Below are 18,496 nucleotides of genomic sequence, written 5' to 3'. Positions count from 1 at the left end.
TTTATAGCACCGAGGGCTGAGGCCGGTGTCCGGCTGAGCATGAATGAAACCAGAGCGAGCCACGCCCGCCCGCCTCGCTAATCCAGGAAGTCTCCAAGCGGCAGGAGACAGCAGCCGCTGCGCTGAGCGAGGCCGGGCACCGACGGAACCCCCTGGCTGAGCTCCAGGCACGATTTTCCGGTGAGCTCCCTGGTACGCGGGCCGGTGCTTGCCCCGGGGAAGGCTCAGGGGCGCTGCTGGGAAAGTGGGGCGCTCTTGAGGTCTCTCAAAGGCGGGGCTCCGTCGGTGGGGTGGTGCTGTTTGTTATCTAGAGGCACCTGCCGCCGGCGCCTGGGAGTAATGATCGCCACCTATGCATGGGAAAGGGCGAGTGAGTGTAAGTGGCCGAGGCAAAGGGAGGCAGTGTTACAGCTTGGCGTCTTTAGCTCTGGTTCCCCCCCTTTGCCTGTATCTCCTCCTTCTCCCCCTCCCAGCCTTCCTCATTAACACGACCACTGCCTAGCTCCAGACAGCCTCGGGAAGATGCACACTACACACAATATGATCCCAGTCCTGCCAACTCTTGCATTTCCGTGAGTGGGGCCAGTGGCTTCAGCCAGACGAGACTATTCAGACTGGTGCTTTTTGTGGTTAGGGAATTAATCTGGGGGGGGGACCAGAATGTCTTGTCAGCTGACATCCTCATTTCCCCTGGCGGATGAGTGTGACCCCTCTTCCCTGCTTAGTTTTCCAAAGCTGACCCGTCAGCGGAGTGACGGGATGTTTGGAGGTGCTTGCAGCGTTATAGAAGCTAGAGGTGGGTTTAGAAATAAATTCTAGGGTTTTTTTCCCCATGTGGGTTGAAGTAGTTGTAAAAGTCTGTTAGCTGCAGGTCCAAAACAGAAAGTTTCCTCAGACCCTTACTGACCAGGTAACCACAGTATGAATTGAACTTATAGGCACAGTTTATACAATGGATTGTTTTGCAATAAGTCTGTATTTGTCTTGAAAAGGGGCGATAGTAATTGTGTGTGTTTATATAATTTAAGGCACAGTGTTCTGACAAGCAACACCAAAACAATGATGAAACCCAGAGATAAGCTCTGCTCTGGGTGGTGTTGAATCATGGGGAAACAGATCTGCAGTATGTAATCAAACTTTCCAGGATGTAGGCTATCATAAAGATCAGGAAGTTCCACCTGTTGAAGAACAAGAAACTTAGATTCGCTCTTTCCCTTGTTGTTAAAATGACCTAGGAGCAATCATTATGCAGCCTATGATGATGATTCATATTTAAGTACATTGTTCTTGATTCAGCATGTTGGCATGAAGGAAGACTGAGCAGTTGTATTGTCCTACAGTTCAGTCTTCGTGTGTTGCAATAGCCTCCATTTGGGTGCTCTCACCAGTGCTACATTTCATCTTTACTGATCATCGCAGACCAGTTCAAGCTATACTGCATATTCCTGAAGGTTTTGGGTCTTTTTGTTTGTGTTGTTTTGTTTTGAAATCCCTTATGAGTAAAGACAAAGCATGAGGCATATCCGTACCCAAGATTTGTTTATGAAGAGTTTATAAGCTATGGAAAATAGCGGTTTGGGGCTAGGTTTTGGACTTCTGTTTGCTAGGTGTTTGCTCCAGGGAGTGCAAAATTCCTTACCCCTCTGCATGGTCTACTGGGACCTTGGGCCCAAGCATACAGAGGTAAGTGGGTGCTGCATACCAGCTTACTCTACTTCTCCCAGGGTAGGTGGGAGTGGACAGAGCCTTCACTCCAGTCCCTCAATGCACTGGGCAGCACAGTTTTGCCCAGTGTTGAGAGTTCTTGCAGTTTGCTGCTGCAGCAAATTATTATACCTTCATGGAGCAAGGGAGAAGCAAGGAGGAAATGTAATTGTCTCAGTAATGCATAGTGCCTCCAGGAATGATGCAGTGTATGTACAGCCCTAGCTTAGTGCTGTGTTTAAAAGGCACAATCTAGCCCTTGGATTGCAAATGCCATTTCAAAGTTAACTATAGCATGCCTTCCACAACACTAATCAAATGAGAAGATGGTAAGGCATTAATTTATCTACCATGCTTGAGATGCCCCTTTCTTGCAATTCATTTGCTCCTTTTAGGTTAGGAAATTAGGTCCAGGACTTAATTAGATCCAGAGTCACTGAAAACAAAAGACTAGGAAACATGTTAAAATGTTTTTGTTTTTTTCCTGATTTGTATATTTACACTTGCTTTAATAAAAAGAATAGAAAATGGCTCAACAGTAAGTTACCTATTATACTTGCATTGCCTTTGTAATATGCTACAGGCCCTTCCAGAAATTAACTTAATATTAATACTTAACGATCTCATGCTGCCATAAAATGAATGTAACTTGTTCCTATGGCTACATTTTTGTCACTTGTCACAGATTCTCCTTTTTTTTTTTTTTTTTTTAACACCTTCAGACATCTGGTGAACTTGTGGGTGGGTGGATGAAGGGGATTACAAACAGTTGAAATTTTTTCACTGAGCATTTAGGCTGAGATCTGCTTCATCAGCATAAAGACAGCATTTTGAGGCTCTATATGGGTGGTGGTTAAGAAGGTGAAATCAGTCTCCACAAACTAGTGTCTGGGTGCTATGCAGCACGCTCCATGCAACCATTATTTCAGCCTTCTGCACCAGTTGTATGAGGCACAAGGTTCTGCTGGAGCCCCACAGTGGCCCTGATACCAACCTATGTGGGACTAGCATGGAGATATACATAGTGGGCTTGCAGGCATTCTTGTGTGACTGCTCCAGCAGCGGAACTCTCTGTGCAGGGCAGAAATGAGTGGGCTGTGCATAGTGGGGTGAATTTCACTCATGAAGAAAGGAAAAGTTAAACCAGGGGCGGCATGAAAAGCTAAGGGAGCAAGCCATGGCTGGGATGATTTAGTAGGGGTTCGTCCTGCTTTGAGCAGAGGGTTGGACTAGATGACCTCCTGATGTCCCTTCCAACCTTAATCTTCTATGATTCTATGCTTCTAAGTGCACAGCAGCAACAAAAACACATGGCAGCAGAAAGGAGCAAACCAGTGAACTCATAGTGAAAGGTTTAATAATTCCAGGGGTGATTAGATTTCCCCATCCCAAAGACTTAGAAACAAAACATCTAAAATAGAGTTAAAGTTAGATTTAGAAAGGCCACCTTTGATATCACAGTTACTGTGTTGAACACTGTCTACTGTTGGGAGAGCAAAAGCACAGTTCCTGTTTGTGCTAAAACAGAAGAATGAAGATTAAAGGAAAAAAGCTCACAACACAATGCCTCTAGCTGCCATGTGGCATCTCCTGACAATCCTATTTATTAGACAAGTTCTAATTATTAGCAATAGTGAGTATTTTAAAATAAGATTTTTCATTAGCTTACTTTCTTTTGCTCGTTGAGGGAGATCAGTCTCAGTCTTAGCATTTATCAGCTTGGGCCAAACATGTCAAATAGCAGCACAACTAGCACACCATGCAGTACCTGTAATAAAGGATATCGTGCACCTTTTCTTATTGAGAGAAGAAGGTCTCAAATAACTCTGTCGGGCCAGGAATCGGTAAGTTCCCTATGGCATCAGGAATTTGAATGCTTCTGTTATTTTAAAGTACATCTTTGCCTGGTAGGGAATTGCCCACTTGCAGTCTTCTCGGGGCAAAAGCAAAACCCACTGAAATCAATGGGATCTTTTCATTGACTTCAGTGGCCTTTGGATCACGTCCTCAATGAGGGCCTCCCCCTCCCCGGGCGCATTTTATCTGTACTGATTTCTTAAACTCATGTTTGGTACCAATAAATTAAGAAAGACAGCCTTTAGAAATTTGTAATTTTTAATTGGTTTAAACTATTTCTTCACATTTTTAATGTCTATAAAGTTGCAGCAGTTTATTTGGTTTACTGAAAGAGGGAACCACTGATTAAACCTATAATTAAAACCTTTACTTTTCAACCTTGTTTTGGTTTTTTTTTTTAAAAAAAACAGTTGACTAAAGAGTTGGCCATTCAAAATGACTGAAAATATCGAAGAGGAAACCTAAAAGGAGATCTACTTGGTGTGACATCTCTTCAGAACCATTCAACAAAGTGCAGCTACACGGCATTAGGACTATCTTTGATAAAAGGCTTGAGCTCAGGACAGTCCTTTTCCAAACATTTTGTCACCTAAAACCCAGATCCTGGCAGTGAAGTAAATGGCTCAACTTCCCCCTGGAGTTCGCATCATCATTTTATTTACAAGAGATCAGTGGTAAGTCTCGAACTATATCTTACAGACATCCGTCTTGGACAATATCAGATGTTATCTGAGAAATATGGCTCCATTGACTCAGTCTCGCTAAAAACGTTTTATTTCTTGGAATATAAAACAAGTCTGTATTTAAAGTAAGAAAACATTGGTTTAATTGCATAATGAAGAACATTGCTAAAGGTTTTTGAATCAGGAGATTTGATTATAGTACAGTGTGATATAGGGGTCTGGAATACATTTTCATCACCATTAAATTTGTAAGCTAGAGAACAAGCAGTTCTGCTGTTTGACTTCACATATGTGCTTGGTGAATCGCAGCTTTTTATTTTGAGTTGCTTGGTTTAGGTCTGGGAAAAAAAAATCAGTCTGTTTATCCTGAACATAGATATTCTTTCTTCTCCTGGGTGATACCATAATTTTATTTGTAACAAGGCCTAGCACAATCAGTACTTGATATTGGTTGGTGCTACTGTAAAATAAATAAATAACTATATTTGTCTGATTGTTCTTGGAATCTAAATTTGAAAGTCTTTTGACAATTTTTTAATTCTGTTTTGATCATCAGCTCTTTTTGTGCTTTCAAGGGACAGAGAGAAGGAATTTTGTTACAGTAAATAAGTGACTCCAAGATAAGAGTAATGAAGGAAATAAATCAATGCTTTCCATTTGAACTATTTTTATTGTACACTTCATCTAACAGAGCTGCAAAACAAGACTCACTGCAGTTTTATTTTTTAAGAAATGATATATTCAGTAATGGGCAGAACAACTGAACATCCAGTGTAAGTTCTGTGATCTGAAAACCCAGATAGTGTGCATGGGATATTTACAGAGAGTATATTTACAGAGTGCATATTTACAGAGTCTTCTGTGCTGGCATTGATTCTGCAAACTAAGCAGGGTTAAACATAGTCAATTCTTGGATGAGAGACTTCCAAGAAAATCCAGGAAATTGTCTGTGCTGTAGGATGCATTAGCAATTCAGTAACTTGTATGTTTGCCTCTCAGTCAGTAATTGACCGATGCCTTAGAATAGCACTAGAGTCTGCCCTACTGTATTTCTGGAGGCATCATGCATTAGACAACACCCAATACTGAAGTCCTGCCCCCCTTGTGGTCACTAAGGATCCTGTGGTGGTTTTCGCAGCAGGAGGTTTGTTGGCCATGCTGTCTTGGCACATTACCAAGCATACGATATTTATAGTGTGCTGTGGTACCTACATTTCTTTTGTAGATTTAAATGGATACATTACACTTATAATGGCACTTGGCTCTTGTTCATACTTTTGCTTATATATGCAGACAAACAACTGGATATTATGTAGGATGCAAAGTTGAAGGCATGCAGCATTGTATAATTTATCAAACAGTATACTTAACAGGTATTTGTTTTCCTACTTTGCTTACCATCTACTATAGTGCAACAAATCTTTCAAACTGCTCTTCTCCATTTAAAAAAATATGCTAATGGCTATACAGTAGATGTAAATGAAACCTCAGCTTAAAGGCAAGTATTTACAAACTTTTTATGTTTAAAAAAAAAAAAAGGGGTGGGGGTGGGGTAGATCACATCTCATTGTAATTGGAAATGTGAGAGGTGTGTTCCTATCATACCAAAGCCATCTGACCACTACAACAATTGCTTACATGGAAACCAGTAATAGGAAAATAAATAACATTGTTTATTTTTCTTTTGTTTCTCTTTTGATATGCGTTAGCCATTGGAAACAGAAAAGAGCCAGCACAATGTGCTCTGTAGTCCACAGACCCTAGTTTGGGAACCTCTGGTGTAAAGGTGTCACAGATTCAGGAATAATGTTTTGTTCTGATGCTGGCTTAAATAACTATATACACTATTGAAATTGCTCAACTGTATACCCCAGTACACAGTAATTAGAGTTAATTTAAAGCCTTTCTAGCTTCAAGGGTTTATGATAACATGAAGTGAAAAAAAATTGAAGAATATTTTGAAATATTTTGTTTAATGTAAAATGTTGGTGAATATAAATCTGATGAATGAAATCACTTAGGAAATTTAAAATTAAATACTGATTTTTCTTTTGTTACAGGTGCAGGGCCTTCATTTTTGTTCTGACCTTTTTGTTATATGCTAGTTTCCACTTATCAAGGAAACCTATTAGTATAGTTAAGGTAAGCAACAATGAATCATTTTGTTTAAATATCTGCCTAATTTTATCAAACAGGGAAGAATACTTTTGTGGGTTTTTTTTTTTTTTTTTTTTTGAAAGACATTGTTTAAAGTTTAACCCACAGTGTTGCAAAAACAAGTGCCGATAATTACACTTGTCATACCATAGTCTCATGCTATAAATTTTTTGAGACCGCTCCTAGAATACTGCACATACTTCTGGTTTTAGGCTCTGGTCCCGTAAACACTTATGCATCTCCTTCACTTACCTCACGTGATCAGGACCTAAAATCTGAGAAGAGTTGCTCAGAGCTGATGAGTCAGTTGAGACTGAATAAATTGTGCAAATTAGATCATTTGAAAGGATTTTGGTTATTGTGCAGTACTATATATGAGTATATATGAGCTAGTGCAGTGATGTCAAAGAAATATAATTTATTTTCATCTTAGACTTTCAGAACAGATTGGCAGTACATTAATCTGAAGTTGTTATGTATATTTTGTTGCTTTGTTGCTGAAGAGCTTGTTTATATTAAAAAAATCTTGTTCCATTCTGTAAATAAATAGTAGTGGACTTGTCATCAGAATGCAAATTGCTTAGATATGTTTTATTGTTTACATTTCAAATTGTCAAGTGTTTCGTTAACCTTTTGATTTCGTTCCCTCTAAGAACCTTTTTTACACAAGGAATAAAACTGGCTTTAGCACTGTTTCCCTGGTCTGTATAGACTAGGATTTTCCATATGAAAACTGTTCTCTTTTTTAGAGAGGTAGTTCTCATCCACACTGCTCTAGAAGCCAGTGTTAGATATACCTGTTGCTAGCTTGGCTTCAAGTAGTGTGAGCAGTTTCTTGATCTAATTAAAAACTAATAAACTAAATCCCTTCCTCCCTGTATTATCTTTGAAGTTTCATGCAGCTTGATGTGTCAGACTATATTTTCTATTTTTATTTTTAGACTTGATGGTCTGGCTTTCTCTTTTTTTCTTCCTTTTTTTTTTTTTTTTTTTTAAAATACTGATCCTTCCAAAAGTTGATTTTTTTCCCCCCTCTCCTCCCCAGTCTGATTCTTCACTGTCATTATATTTTACTATTCCACTTCATTTGGGTACAGTATGCTGTATAATGTTCATGGGTCCCAGTCCTGCAATGTGATCTGAATGGACAGATCCTTATGTCTGCGTGGAGTCCTGGTTATGTTAGTGGGATTCTTCACAGACCTAGAAGTCTGCTCATGCACATCAGCTTGCAGCATTGGTATGTGCAATAGTAGTGTGTTTGGGGACGAGGAGAAATGTTGAAGATATAAACTTTTAAACAATTTTAAAAATGTGCCTTTTTGTTAAAGGAAAGGGCATTGCAATGTTCTTGGATGATATAGGACAAATTCTGCCCATATTTGCAGCCATATAAATCCAGAATAACTTCACTGAGGTAAATAGAGCTATTCCAAATTTACACCTCTGTGGCTGGGAACATCAGTTGCACATGAGTGCTTGTTAGGAAAGTATATCATTATCCCTTTATACGTTTTGAATAGATAATTTCTACTTTGGGGGAGATGTTCTACTTCTGTTTGATATGTACCACTGCAGTATGCTTGTTCACTTCTATAGGAGCTGCTGAGTGAACTCGGCCGTTTCCCAGGCATGTTTGTTAGTGTGCTGCGCTGTGCTGTTGGAGATGCCTCTTTCCGATGAGATGTAAATGCCAAATCCTGGCCCATTTCTGATCATAGTATGTGCAGTGAGAATAGGGGGTGTTAAACCCTGCTCTGTCAATCCTGGTTACTACGTTTTGCCTATCTAATTTTCCCTTGCAATTTCAATGGGGTGTGGTGTTTGTTTTTCTCTTCTCTTCCATCCTTGTCCTAAACTTGGCTGTGCTGCATTGTAACGTTGGGTGAAATGCAATATGTTGCCCTTGAGCCTACAAAGATTTACACACAGGCTTAACATTGTGCACGGTGACTTATAGGAGTATTCACCGTACTTAAAGTTAAGAAGATACATGATTGTTTGCAAGTTTGGGACTGTAGTTTTTGTCAGATTTGGACCCCAATCCTGCTTCCATTGAAGCTGATGGCAAAACTTCCATTGACTTCTAATAGGTGTAGGATTGTGTTACTCCAATGTAACTCCCAGCGAAGCTTTGTATGGATCCTTTGGCGTTTACATTAGCATAAAACAGCAGCATAACAGTGGTTAATCAGGCCTACTGTTCGTTAAGTATTTTGGGATCCCTCAGTATGACGAGCACTGTCACTAGAACACTGTTTCTAGCCTCACATGTGATGAAGGGTGTTTCACATATAGGAACTGATCCAAAGCCATTAAAATAGATATTAGAGAGATGAGGTGGGTGAGATGATATCTTTTATTGGACCAATCTGAAGAAGAGCTCTGTATGAGCTCTAAAGCTTGTCTCTGATCAACTGCAGTTGGTTCATTAAAAGATATTACCTCAACTACCTTGTCTCGCTAATATCCTGGAACCTACAAGCCATAACAGCTCTGCAAGTGAAGAAGGATAGACACACCATTGACTTAAATACGCTTTGTTAAATTTGCTGCTATTTCGTGTACAGCAGGATTCTGTATCAAATTAGTTTTATATTTTCAAATTCTCTTTTGACATTAGGGAGAACTACATAAGCATTGTGCTCCTCCAAATGAAATTGAACTCAACTCCTACAAAGAATATGCCATCCAGGTTCAGCCTGTTAAAAAGTTGCCTAATGAATCTCAGTGCGGTTGGGAGCCATTTGGTGAGTTCATTTGCAAGCTAATTTTGTAATAATGGTATTTATACAAGTGTTGTAACTTCTTACTTATCATAAGGATTCTTACCATGGAAAGAATGAGAGACGCATGTTTTGTTTTTAAATTATCCTGGCTAACATGAGTGTCACAAATTAAATGGAGCTTTAAATGGCAAGTCTCTTACAAATAAGTTATAATGACTTCAACTGCTGAAGTCTAAAAAATTTTGATGGAACAAATTTCAGTCAGAAAACGCAAATCTGTCAAAATCTAAATGTTTCATGGGAATTTGTTGATTTTGTATATATTTGTCACTGAAAAGGGTCAAAACTAATCATCTTGACTTTTTCTTCATTTCATTTTGACCTTTATATTTTATAATAAATGTAATATGTGGTTCTGAAACTACTGAGACAAAACAATTCAATGCTTCCAGAATTTCTATTCAGTGGAAAAATTCAATGTTTCTGATTTGGAACAAAAATAAAGTTTGAAATGTCAGAATTTTCCATGGAATGGACATTCCTATCTGACCAGCTCTATAAGCTATTCATTAGCACCATGCACATTCCAGAAGTGCTAAGGTGCTAAGTGCACCTTCAAAACAAAGAAAAGATGTTCATTTAGAAAGCATTTTAATTACAATTTAGCTATATGTTTTGCCTATTTATAAGTTAATAGTGTAATAATTTGAATATAATTGAGATTGTGAATAAGTTCTTGACATCTTGTGTTCAGCATCTGATCATTAACAGGGAATATCCGTACACTAGAAGATCCTAGGAAATTGATAGCTCACTAGCAAGGGAGAAACTGTTCAATGGTTACTAACTTAGGCTCTGATCCTGCACTCTGAACTGTGTAGATGGACCCCTGCATTACAAAGTGGCTTAGTAACCCACTATACAGTTCTAGCTCTCAGACTCTAGGGCACACTCCTGAGCACATGCCTCTTGTCTGACATCCTTCTTCAGGAAATGGGGTGCCACCATTTAGCCATCCTAGACCCTGAAAACAAGTGTCTGAGTCTCTGAGACCCTACTCACCAGCTTCCCCCTTTCATCCTTCAGTTGCTAACACACTCTCTCTCACAGAGTTCCACTTAGTCTGACTGTGGGCACTCTGGGGCTCCTAGTTTACCCTTTTGGGGACAATGTGGCAGGCAAGCAAGGAGCACAGGTTCACCAGAATAATTTTTTAATCACCGTGGCTTTACTGGTAAAGCACTCGAGTTAACAGATCTTCGAAAATTATAGTCCTGAAATGCACTCTCCTCTAGTTTGTGCTCCCTCCTTCTTTTGAGTCCATGGGTCATTGGCATTTCAGGCTGAGCAGAGTCTCTCCTTTAAGTCCTCCTTACCCTGCTCTTAAATAGGGCCTCTGTTTGTGTGTCATGTGTCATGTTTTCAGGGAAACTGCACCTGCATTCTCCCTTTGATATTGCAACCACATGCAGTATAGTTGGAGACCATGTTGTATTAAGTTTATGAATGGTTTATGTATCACTGGGAGCCAGGGATTGTATGCAGAGCTCCTCAGGGGAACGGCACTTCTCAGGAGATGTTTACAGCCTGAGCAATTTGCCTCAGATAGAAAGTTACTGTTGAGCACAGTATTCCATCCAATAGATTTCTAAAAATAATAAATTTAAAAGCAGAAGATTGGGGTAGATTACGTGATATTGAAAATCAGTGTTGTTTTCACAACCTTTCGGATTGTGATTCTGTTTGAAGTCAGTCTGTAGCCAAGACTAATTTTAGGCCCAGGTGCTCAAAATGGGGTAGGAAAAGCTGACCGATCCTGATTGTCAAACAGCTGCCTCCACTTGGGTGTGATCACCTGTGACTCCTATTTAGCAAAGTCTATGCATGTGCCTAACTTTAAACATATGAGTGTGTTTAAACATATGTTGAAATTGATGGAGCTATTCAAATACTTGAAGTTTGGCATACATTTTAGTCCCTTGCTGAACCAGGTCTGTGTGTGCGGTTCATAGACTTTGCGCATAAATCCAGCACCTGTTAAACTGAAAATTTTCAGCCAATTGTCATTCTCCCATCTCTGGTCAAGCAACATTGAAAACACTAATGTAGACAGGGTGCAGGTATTTTTATCATCAAGTCATTTAACCATGCTCCTTTTCATCCAATATATCAAAATAATAGCCCTGCTCCTGAGATTTGTATCTGCATGGATGACCTCTTGGCCTGCAGAGAGCCCCATTGACTATAGTGGCTCATAAGAATGGCCATACTGGGTCAGACCACTGGTCCATCTAGCCCAGTGTCTTGTCTTCTGATTGAGGCCAACGCCAGATGCTACAGAGGAATGAATAGAACAGAATAATTATTGAGTGATCCATCCCCTATAATCCAGTCCCAGTTTGTGGCAGTCAGAGGTTTAGGGACACATGGGCTGCCAGAGCCCACACAAGTAGCTTTGATTACGGGGTCAGAGAGAACATTGGAAATGAGGAATAAATATTTGCAGAAATATTTATTTTCTAGTATCTAAGAATAAAGCACAACATCCTTTAATTTTACTTCTTTTAAAAAGTATTTAGTCTTTTTAAAAAGCCATATGGCAATCTGTTTCCACCATCTTGGCAGTTAGCACCTGACACATTTGAAAAGTATATCTTCCTTTTAGGGAATTTTAAATTTTTTAAAAACTTTTGTGAACTTTGTTCTCTTAGAAACTTGAAAATTCAATATATTTTGCTAATAAATTTGTGTTTTCCACTTCTTCCAAATGTTATATTGATATGAATCAGGTAATGGGGGTATTAAGAATGCTCCAAACAGTGTTTTTCTAATATGTAATAGGTGAAAATAGAAAATATAGTATTCTTTGGTTAAATAGAATGCAAAGCATCAAGAAACTGGCATTCTCAATTTTTTCTGCTAGAAAATTCACTTAAACTAAAAATATCTTTTTTTTTTTTTAAGATTTCCAAGATCTGTATATGAAATATATAATAAGGGTTTGAAAGCTATTGATGATAAACTTATTCCACTGACTTGTTTTGAAAATGTCTTCTTAGACAAGAACAACTACAAGCAGTTACTGGGAGCCCTGGATTACTCATTTCTGTGTGCGTATGCAGTTGGAATGTATTTCAGGTAATTCCTTTACCCCTCCCCCCTTTTTTTTTTTCATTCTTTTTGAACTCAGATCTCTTTGATTCAGAAGGCTGCAGTGCTTCTAATCTGTTATCCGTCCCTTGTGGGAAGCTTCTGATAAGTGATTACTGAAGAAGGAAGGAAAAACTTGGATTGTCACATGCGCTCCAAGTCCTGATCTAGTCAGTGTGAAAAAATGTGTCTATCCTGAAACCCTTACAGAAACTCACAGGAAGGATCTTTATTCCTTTGAACAGGAATGCATCACAGGTCCCAGTTTAGCCTATATACATCAATGAGCATGTCTAAATATCAAGGAGGTGGTGTAATTCCCACATCTGGTAGACATACACGAGCTAACTCCACTCAGGCTAACAAGATTAAAAACAGCCATGTGGCTGTGACAATATCGGTGGTGGCTTATGTCCGCCACTTTTCGTACATATCTAGGATCTTGGGGTGGGGGGGAGGGAGGGATTGTATTCAGGCAGCGAGTCCAAGACACAGCTTGCAATGCCATGTCCAGGTTGCTATTTGTAGCACACTCGTTCAAGCAGAGCTAGCGCATATATGTCTACATGAACTGGGAATTATACCTCCCAGCTACTGTGTAGATACAGCCCACACAATATTAAGAATCAAGTGGAAAATAATTCTTATTATGCCCCCAGTAAAACCATTTCCTTATAAAGTTTATTATTCCAATATCAGCATTTGTCATGTAATGAACCAAATATTTATTATTGTATCAAATTTTACAAATCGTTCAATTTTAGCTAAAATTTCTGTTGAAATTTGGGGGGGAAAGCCCTAATAAATCCAGAAATGTAAAATACTCTTTATGCGCTATTAAAGTTTGGTGTCTGACATTTTTTCATGTTTCTTTTAAGTGTTTCTTTTTTTCTTTACCCCGGTACATTCACAGTGGTATAATAGGAGAGCGACTGCCTATCCGATATTATCTAACGGTTGGAATGCTTGCCAGTGGACTCTTCACTGCAATGTTTGGGCTGGGCTATTTCTATAATATACATAACCTGTGGTTCTACATGGTGGCTCAGGTAAGCATACTGTTTATTTTCCTAGATGCACTGGCTTTCCAAATTTATGTATGTATGTTTTTTGTTTTTGTTTTTTTTTATTTTCAGATATGAGTGGCATTTAATGGTTACATGGCTAGCTGCAAGGCTGAATTACATTCAGACCTGAATGGAATGCAAGAGACTGCTTGCCATGGCATCTCGAGAAATGCCCGATCTTAAAAATAAAATGTTTTAAATAAAATCTTTTTTTTTTTTTTAAACTTAAACTGTTTAAAATCCCAGATCATTAATGTGTGTAAACCTAAGCTTGAGAAATAATATAGCTTTGAAAACAAATACATTTACTTTTACCTGTCTAAGACCTGAATGTAGGGTACCGGCTTTCTCTGAGCAGTTTCCTGCACTGGTGAAAGGGTTCATTCAAGATATCACCAACCATTGGAACAAAAACTCATGGAGTGGAATTCTCAGAAACCTTGTGTGGGTCTGTTCTAAAGCCCATTGAAGTCACTGGAAAGACTTTGCATTGCCTTCAATGGACTTTGGATCAGGCCTTACATGAAAGGCAATGGGACTTGTGCTCCTAAGTCATGCATGGTATGTGTACTTTTTGAGCTGGAGATGTAAGTCACAGCTCAAGGAGACATACCCATGCTTGCTCTGATCAAGCCAGTATGCTAAAAGTTAACTGTAACTATGGCAGTGCGAGCAGCAGGAGTGGCCAGCCACCCCAAAGTATGTACCAGTCTGAGACCAAAGGTACGTACTCAGGGCAGCTAGCCCCTCCCGCCACTCTCACTGCCTCGCTACACTTAACCTACATATTTGTGGTCTCAGACACGTACATAATCGGGGTGTCTAGCACCTCCCACTGTGTGAACTGCCACAGTTAGTTTATTTTTTAGCATGCAGACTTGCTCCGCTCGATCAGAGCTAGCATGGGCAGGTCTGAAGCTGGGAATTATACTTCCAGCTTGAAGTGTAGACATACCCTTTGTCACTTTTGAAAATCCCACCCAGAATCATTAATGCTGTTCTTGATAGATAAATACAATAGTTTGACTGAATACATTTTATTTTGTTTTCTAAATTGTGTATCGCAAATGTGAATTATTATGTTCTCCTCGTATCAGTGACTTGGGATTCTAGGCTGGACTCTTCAAAGGAGTCTAAGGGCTGGTTCACACTGACCGCGCAATTCGGCGGCAGTCGACGGGAGTTACACAAACTACACAGAGTAGTTTGCGTAACTGACGTCGACTACTCAGCTTCCCTTCTGCGCGCTGTTCACACTGCGCTGAGCCGACGGGAACAGCATTCCCGATGACTCAGCGCTACGCTACTTGAGGGGGTGGAATTAATCAGTCGACTTCCTGATCGATTGAGCGGGTCTCACTGACCGCTCAATCGATCCTGAAAGATCGATCTGGCGGTGGCGATTTTGCCACCGTCAGTGTAAACGTAGCCTAAAAGAGTGAGATGCCCAACTGATGGGAGTTGAGTACCTATCTCCCTTAGTCTCCTTGAAAATCCCAGCCTTAAACAGTTTATTAAAGAACTTCATTTCAACTTCAAACCTCATTCTGAGTTTAGTATATGAAATTTGTCCCTTCAGTATATACAGTTTTTTCTTTTGTTCCTTTTAAATTCTAGGTTCTGCATCAGGGATAATCAATTATTTTTTGTCAAGGTCCACATTTCTTGATCAAGGTATAGTCAAGGTCCAGACTCCAGAGAAAATAATACAAAAATAATAACAATAACAATAAGTAAATAAACAGATTTTGCGATCCATTCAAAAGCTTCTGGTGGTCCGATTTTAGCTAGCAATCTATAGATTGACTACGTCTGTTCTACATTCTTCCATAAGACTTTGTCCTTTTAGCATCTATTTTCACCCATTTCCCTAAACTCAAATTCAGGTGAAAATATTATGAAGTGGTTAGAGCAGTGAAAGTCAAGAGTTCTTAGCCTTGTCAGATTTTGTGTGATCTTTGGCAAGCATGAGATCAGGACCTCAGTTTGTGAAGGTTTGCACTATAAAAAGTTTTGAGATCCTTAAATAGGAAGTGCTGTATATATAAAGTATTACTTTATTTTTTGCTGAAGAATGAAGATGTTTTTAAAATATATTAATCTAATATTAATGATAAAAATCTAATAAGTACTAATGTAGGTTTGTTCTTGTGCGATTTAGGATCGTCTAAGGAAGCACTTAGTGTGAATTGTGTAGCAATAATTTTACTCATAAAATGTTTTTTGTAATATGATTTCAGATAGCTAATGGGTTGGTGCAAACCACTGGCTGGCCCAGTGTTGTTACCTGCATTGGCAACTGGTTTGGAAAAGGAAGGTAAAAACATAAATATTTTTAAAGTACTGTGACTACGACTACATATGGGTGGTTCTAGGCCTTAATACAAAACCTGTTGAAGTTAGTGTAAAAATTCCCATTTAGTTTCAGTGATTTTTGAATTAAGCCTTTAAGGAAGAATCTTTAAAAATAAGTAATTACCTGTTGGTCGTGGCAACTAGCTTACCTAAATAGTTCAAAACATGATTGCTTACTGCTTCGAACAACTGTATTGGTGTGTGTTCATTAATAATTTTAACTGAAAAACTCAGAGACATCTGAGTAAAGTATTTCAGAATTGAATTGAGAGGAAATCTGGCAAATATTCCCTGTCTAAAAACGCTTTAAAACACAAAATAAAAGCTGTATTGTGCCATTGGTTTTAAAATGGAATTTCCCATTGCTTTCACTTCTGTTTAAAATCATCAGGGTATGCATCAAAAATTGGCATAGATCTATCCGTTTTTAACACTTTTTTTATAATACAACTCAAAAAAGATATGAATTTAAATAAATTATATTTGACAGATGGATTAACAAAATATTCTGCTGTTTCGTAGTGCTCATTCTTTTCAAAGCCAACTTTTTCAGTCCTGCTGTGGGAGATATTTTACTGTTATTTTGTAACATCACACAGAGTTTCTCCATAACATTGCAGTAGCTGCACAGTAAATCCATTGGCGCCAACAGCAGTTGCAGAGAAATAATTCACATTAATGCTACTGTAGGATCTGATGTCCCTATTATAGATGCCACTGTATGAACATTATAATCAATAAGGGTATATCACTACTAGTGTTACAGTGGCACAACTGCAGTTCTTCAGCTTCCCTGCTGTAGTGTAGACACTTACCTCAGGGACAGAGTTTTTCCTTCACTGTAATAAATTTACTTCTCCAAGAGGCATTAGCGATGTCAATAGAAGAATCTTTTTTGCAGCTGCAATGGGGGTTAGGTTGACCTAACTACATCACACAGGGTGTGAAATTTTTCCCAGCCCTGTGCCATGTAACTAGGTCGACCTAATTTTTAAGTGTAGACAAGGCCTAAGACTGAAGGAATAGTGAAGTACAAAAGTTAAGTCTACTTTCTATATGAGGTCATGGTGTGTGTGTGTGTGTGTGTGTGTGTGTGTGTGTGTGTGTGTGTGTATGCTATTAAAGGGAAAAGTATAGTCTCACGTGAGCATAGAGATCAGTTTCACCAATGTGATGACATTGACAGAGTGAGAGCATTCATAAATAAATGAACCAAGTGAGATGAGATGAGATCTGGGTGTAGTCCTGGTTTTGTTTCATATTCACTTGACCTTGGGCAAAACACTTACTACTTTTTCTTTAGTAGGGAAAAAAGATGTGTACTTAGCTAGAGTTAGCTAACTCGAGGTAAAATCCTAGTGATGACATGGCCGTTTGCAGTTTTCACATGAGTTAGCAGCTTGAATTAAAGACTATGGGGAAGCCTTTTCTTTCACTCAACCTACTAACTTGTGTGAAAACTGCCAACTGCCTAGTCTTCACTAGGATTTTACCTCAAGTTAGTTAAGGCCTGCTCTACACCTATAACTTACTCTGACCTAGGTATATTGCTCAAGGGTGTAAAAAATTATCCTGCTGGAGAGATATAGTTAAAGTGATTTAGGCCCTTGGCAGACACCACTAGGTCAGCGGAAGGCCATCTCTACACTACCAACTTTGGTCGACGCAAGTTACGTTGGCATAAAGCTGCTGCAGCTAGTGTATTACTTGTGCATGTGCTTACTTAGCTCCTTGTGTCAATGCTGCATATACTCACCAGGAGCGCTTGTGTTGATGCACAGTACAGTGCATCACAGGTGGGTATCACAGCGTGCAACCTGCCACCATCCAGCTCTCTCTCTTTTGGGAAGTTTGGGTAATGCAGCATAGGACAGAAATGAATCATGCAGGGTTGACTGGAAGCAAGGGGTCAGCAGTCTCCATCCCATGATGTCATCAATCCCATAATTGTCTTGTCCTTTTTTTAATAATCCCTCAAACTTGCATGGCCCTCCTCGCTGTCTGCCATCTCTGACAGAAGCATGGAGCCTGCACAGCTCTGCACTATTGTGCTTGCAACACTTAAGACAGAACACACCATCCTTCAGTATTTGCAGAGCCTTAAGAAGAACTGAATCAGTGGGGAATGGTACTGTTTACTGGAGGATAGATGGCTGTTGGACAAAGCAAGAACCAATTCAAGGTTGTTGGTGGCATTTACAGAGCAGCTGCAGATGGTGGAGCACCATTTCTGTCCCAAGAATGAGCACTGACTGGTGTGATGCCATAATGCAAGCTTGGGATAACGAGCAAGTCAGGGCCCCCACATGGGGGGGATGGGGAAGGATACACTTTACCAGGGCCCAGAGACCCTGGAGGGCCCTGCGCAGGCTGGAACCCCATAGGTATGTGTGTAGGAGGGGGCCCATGTTACAAGTTTGTACTGGATCCGGAAAAATTATGCTTGGGCCAGTGAGCAGTAGCTGCAGAATTTTCAGCTGCACAAGGCCACATATGTGGATCTGTGTGCTGAGCCCACCCCAGCCCTTTTGCACAGAGATACCGGAACAAGAGCTGTCCTGATAGGAGAGAAGCAAGTGCCAATTACACTGTGGAAACTTGCAAAGCCAGATTGCTTCCGTTCAGTGGGAAATCATTGTGGAGTTGGAAAATCCACTGAGGGGGCTATTGTCATGCAGAGGCGCAGGGCCATAAATCACCTGCTCTGCAGGACTGTGACTCTTGGCTGTGTGCAGGACATAGTGGATGGAATTGCAGTAATGGGGTTCCCAAATTGCAGGGAAGCAATTGAAAG

The 18,496-nt window shown here is 39.7% G+C and overlaps 1 protein-coding gene across 3 annotated transcripts in view; it reads left to right on the top strand.

Moving 5' to 3' along the window:
- Positions 1–18,496, top strand: part of SLC37A1 (solute carrier family 37 member 1) — a 52,709-nt gene continuing 34,213 nt past the window's right edge. For 2 of the 3 annotated variants that reach the window (XM_067545200.1, XM_067545202.1), the window contains exons 1-7: positions 1–180; positions 3,972–4,235; positions 6,305–6,386; positions 9,025–9,151; positions 12,190–12,268; positions 13,194–13,329; positions 15,588–15,664. In XM_067545200.1, the coding sequence (XP_067401301.1) occupies positions 4,180–4,235; positions 6,305–6,386; positions 9,025–9,151; positions 12,190–12,268; positions 13,194–13,329; positions 15,588–15,664 (557 nt within the window). In that variant the 5' untranslated portion in view covers positions 1–180; positions 3,972–4,179. Of the gene's footprint in view, positions 181–341; positions 377–3,971; positions 4,236–6,304; positions 6,387–9,024; positions 9,152–12,189; positions 12,269–13,193; positions 13,330–15,587; positions 15,665–18,496 lie in introns of those variants that run through there. The other variant, XM_067545201.1, reaches the window with a different exon arrangement.

The sequence above is a fragment of the Emydura macquarii genome, unplaced genomic scaffold (assembly GCF_026122565.2).
Source record: "Emydura macquarii macquarii isolate MOO-44397 ecotype Brisbane River unplaced genomic scaffold, CSIRO-AGI_Emac_v2 contig_1043, whole genome shotgun sequence".
Classification (NCBI taxonomy): domain Eukaryota; kingdom Metazoa; phylum Chordata; order Testudines; family Chelidae; genus Emydura; species Emydura macquarii.
Note: the sequence above shows the minus strand (reverse complement) of the source record. Positions and strands in the feature narration are given on the sequence as shown.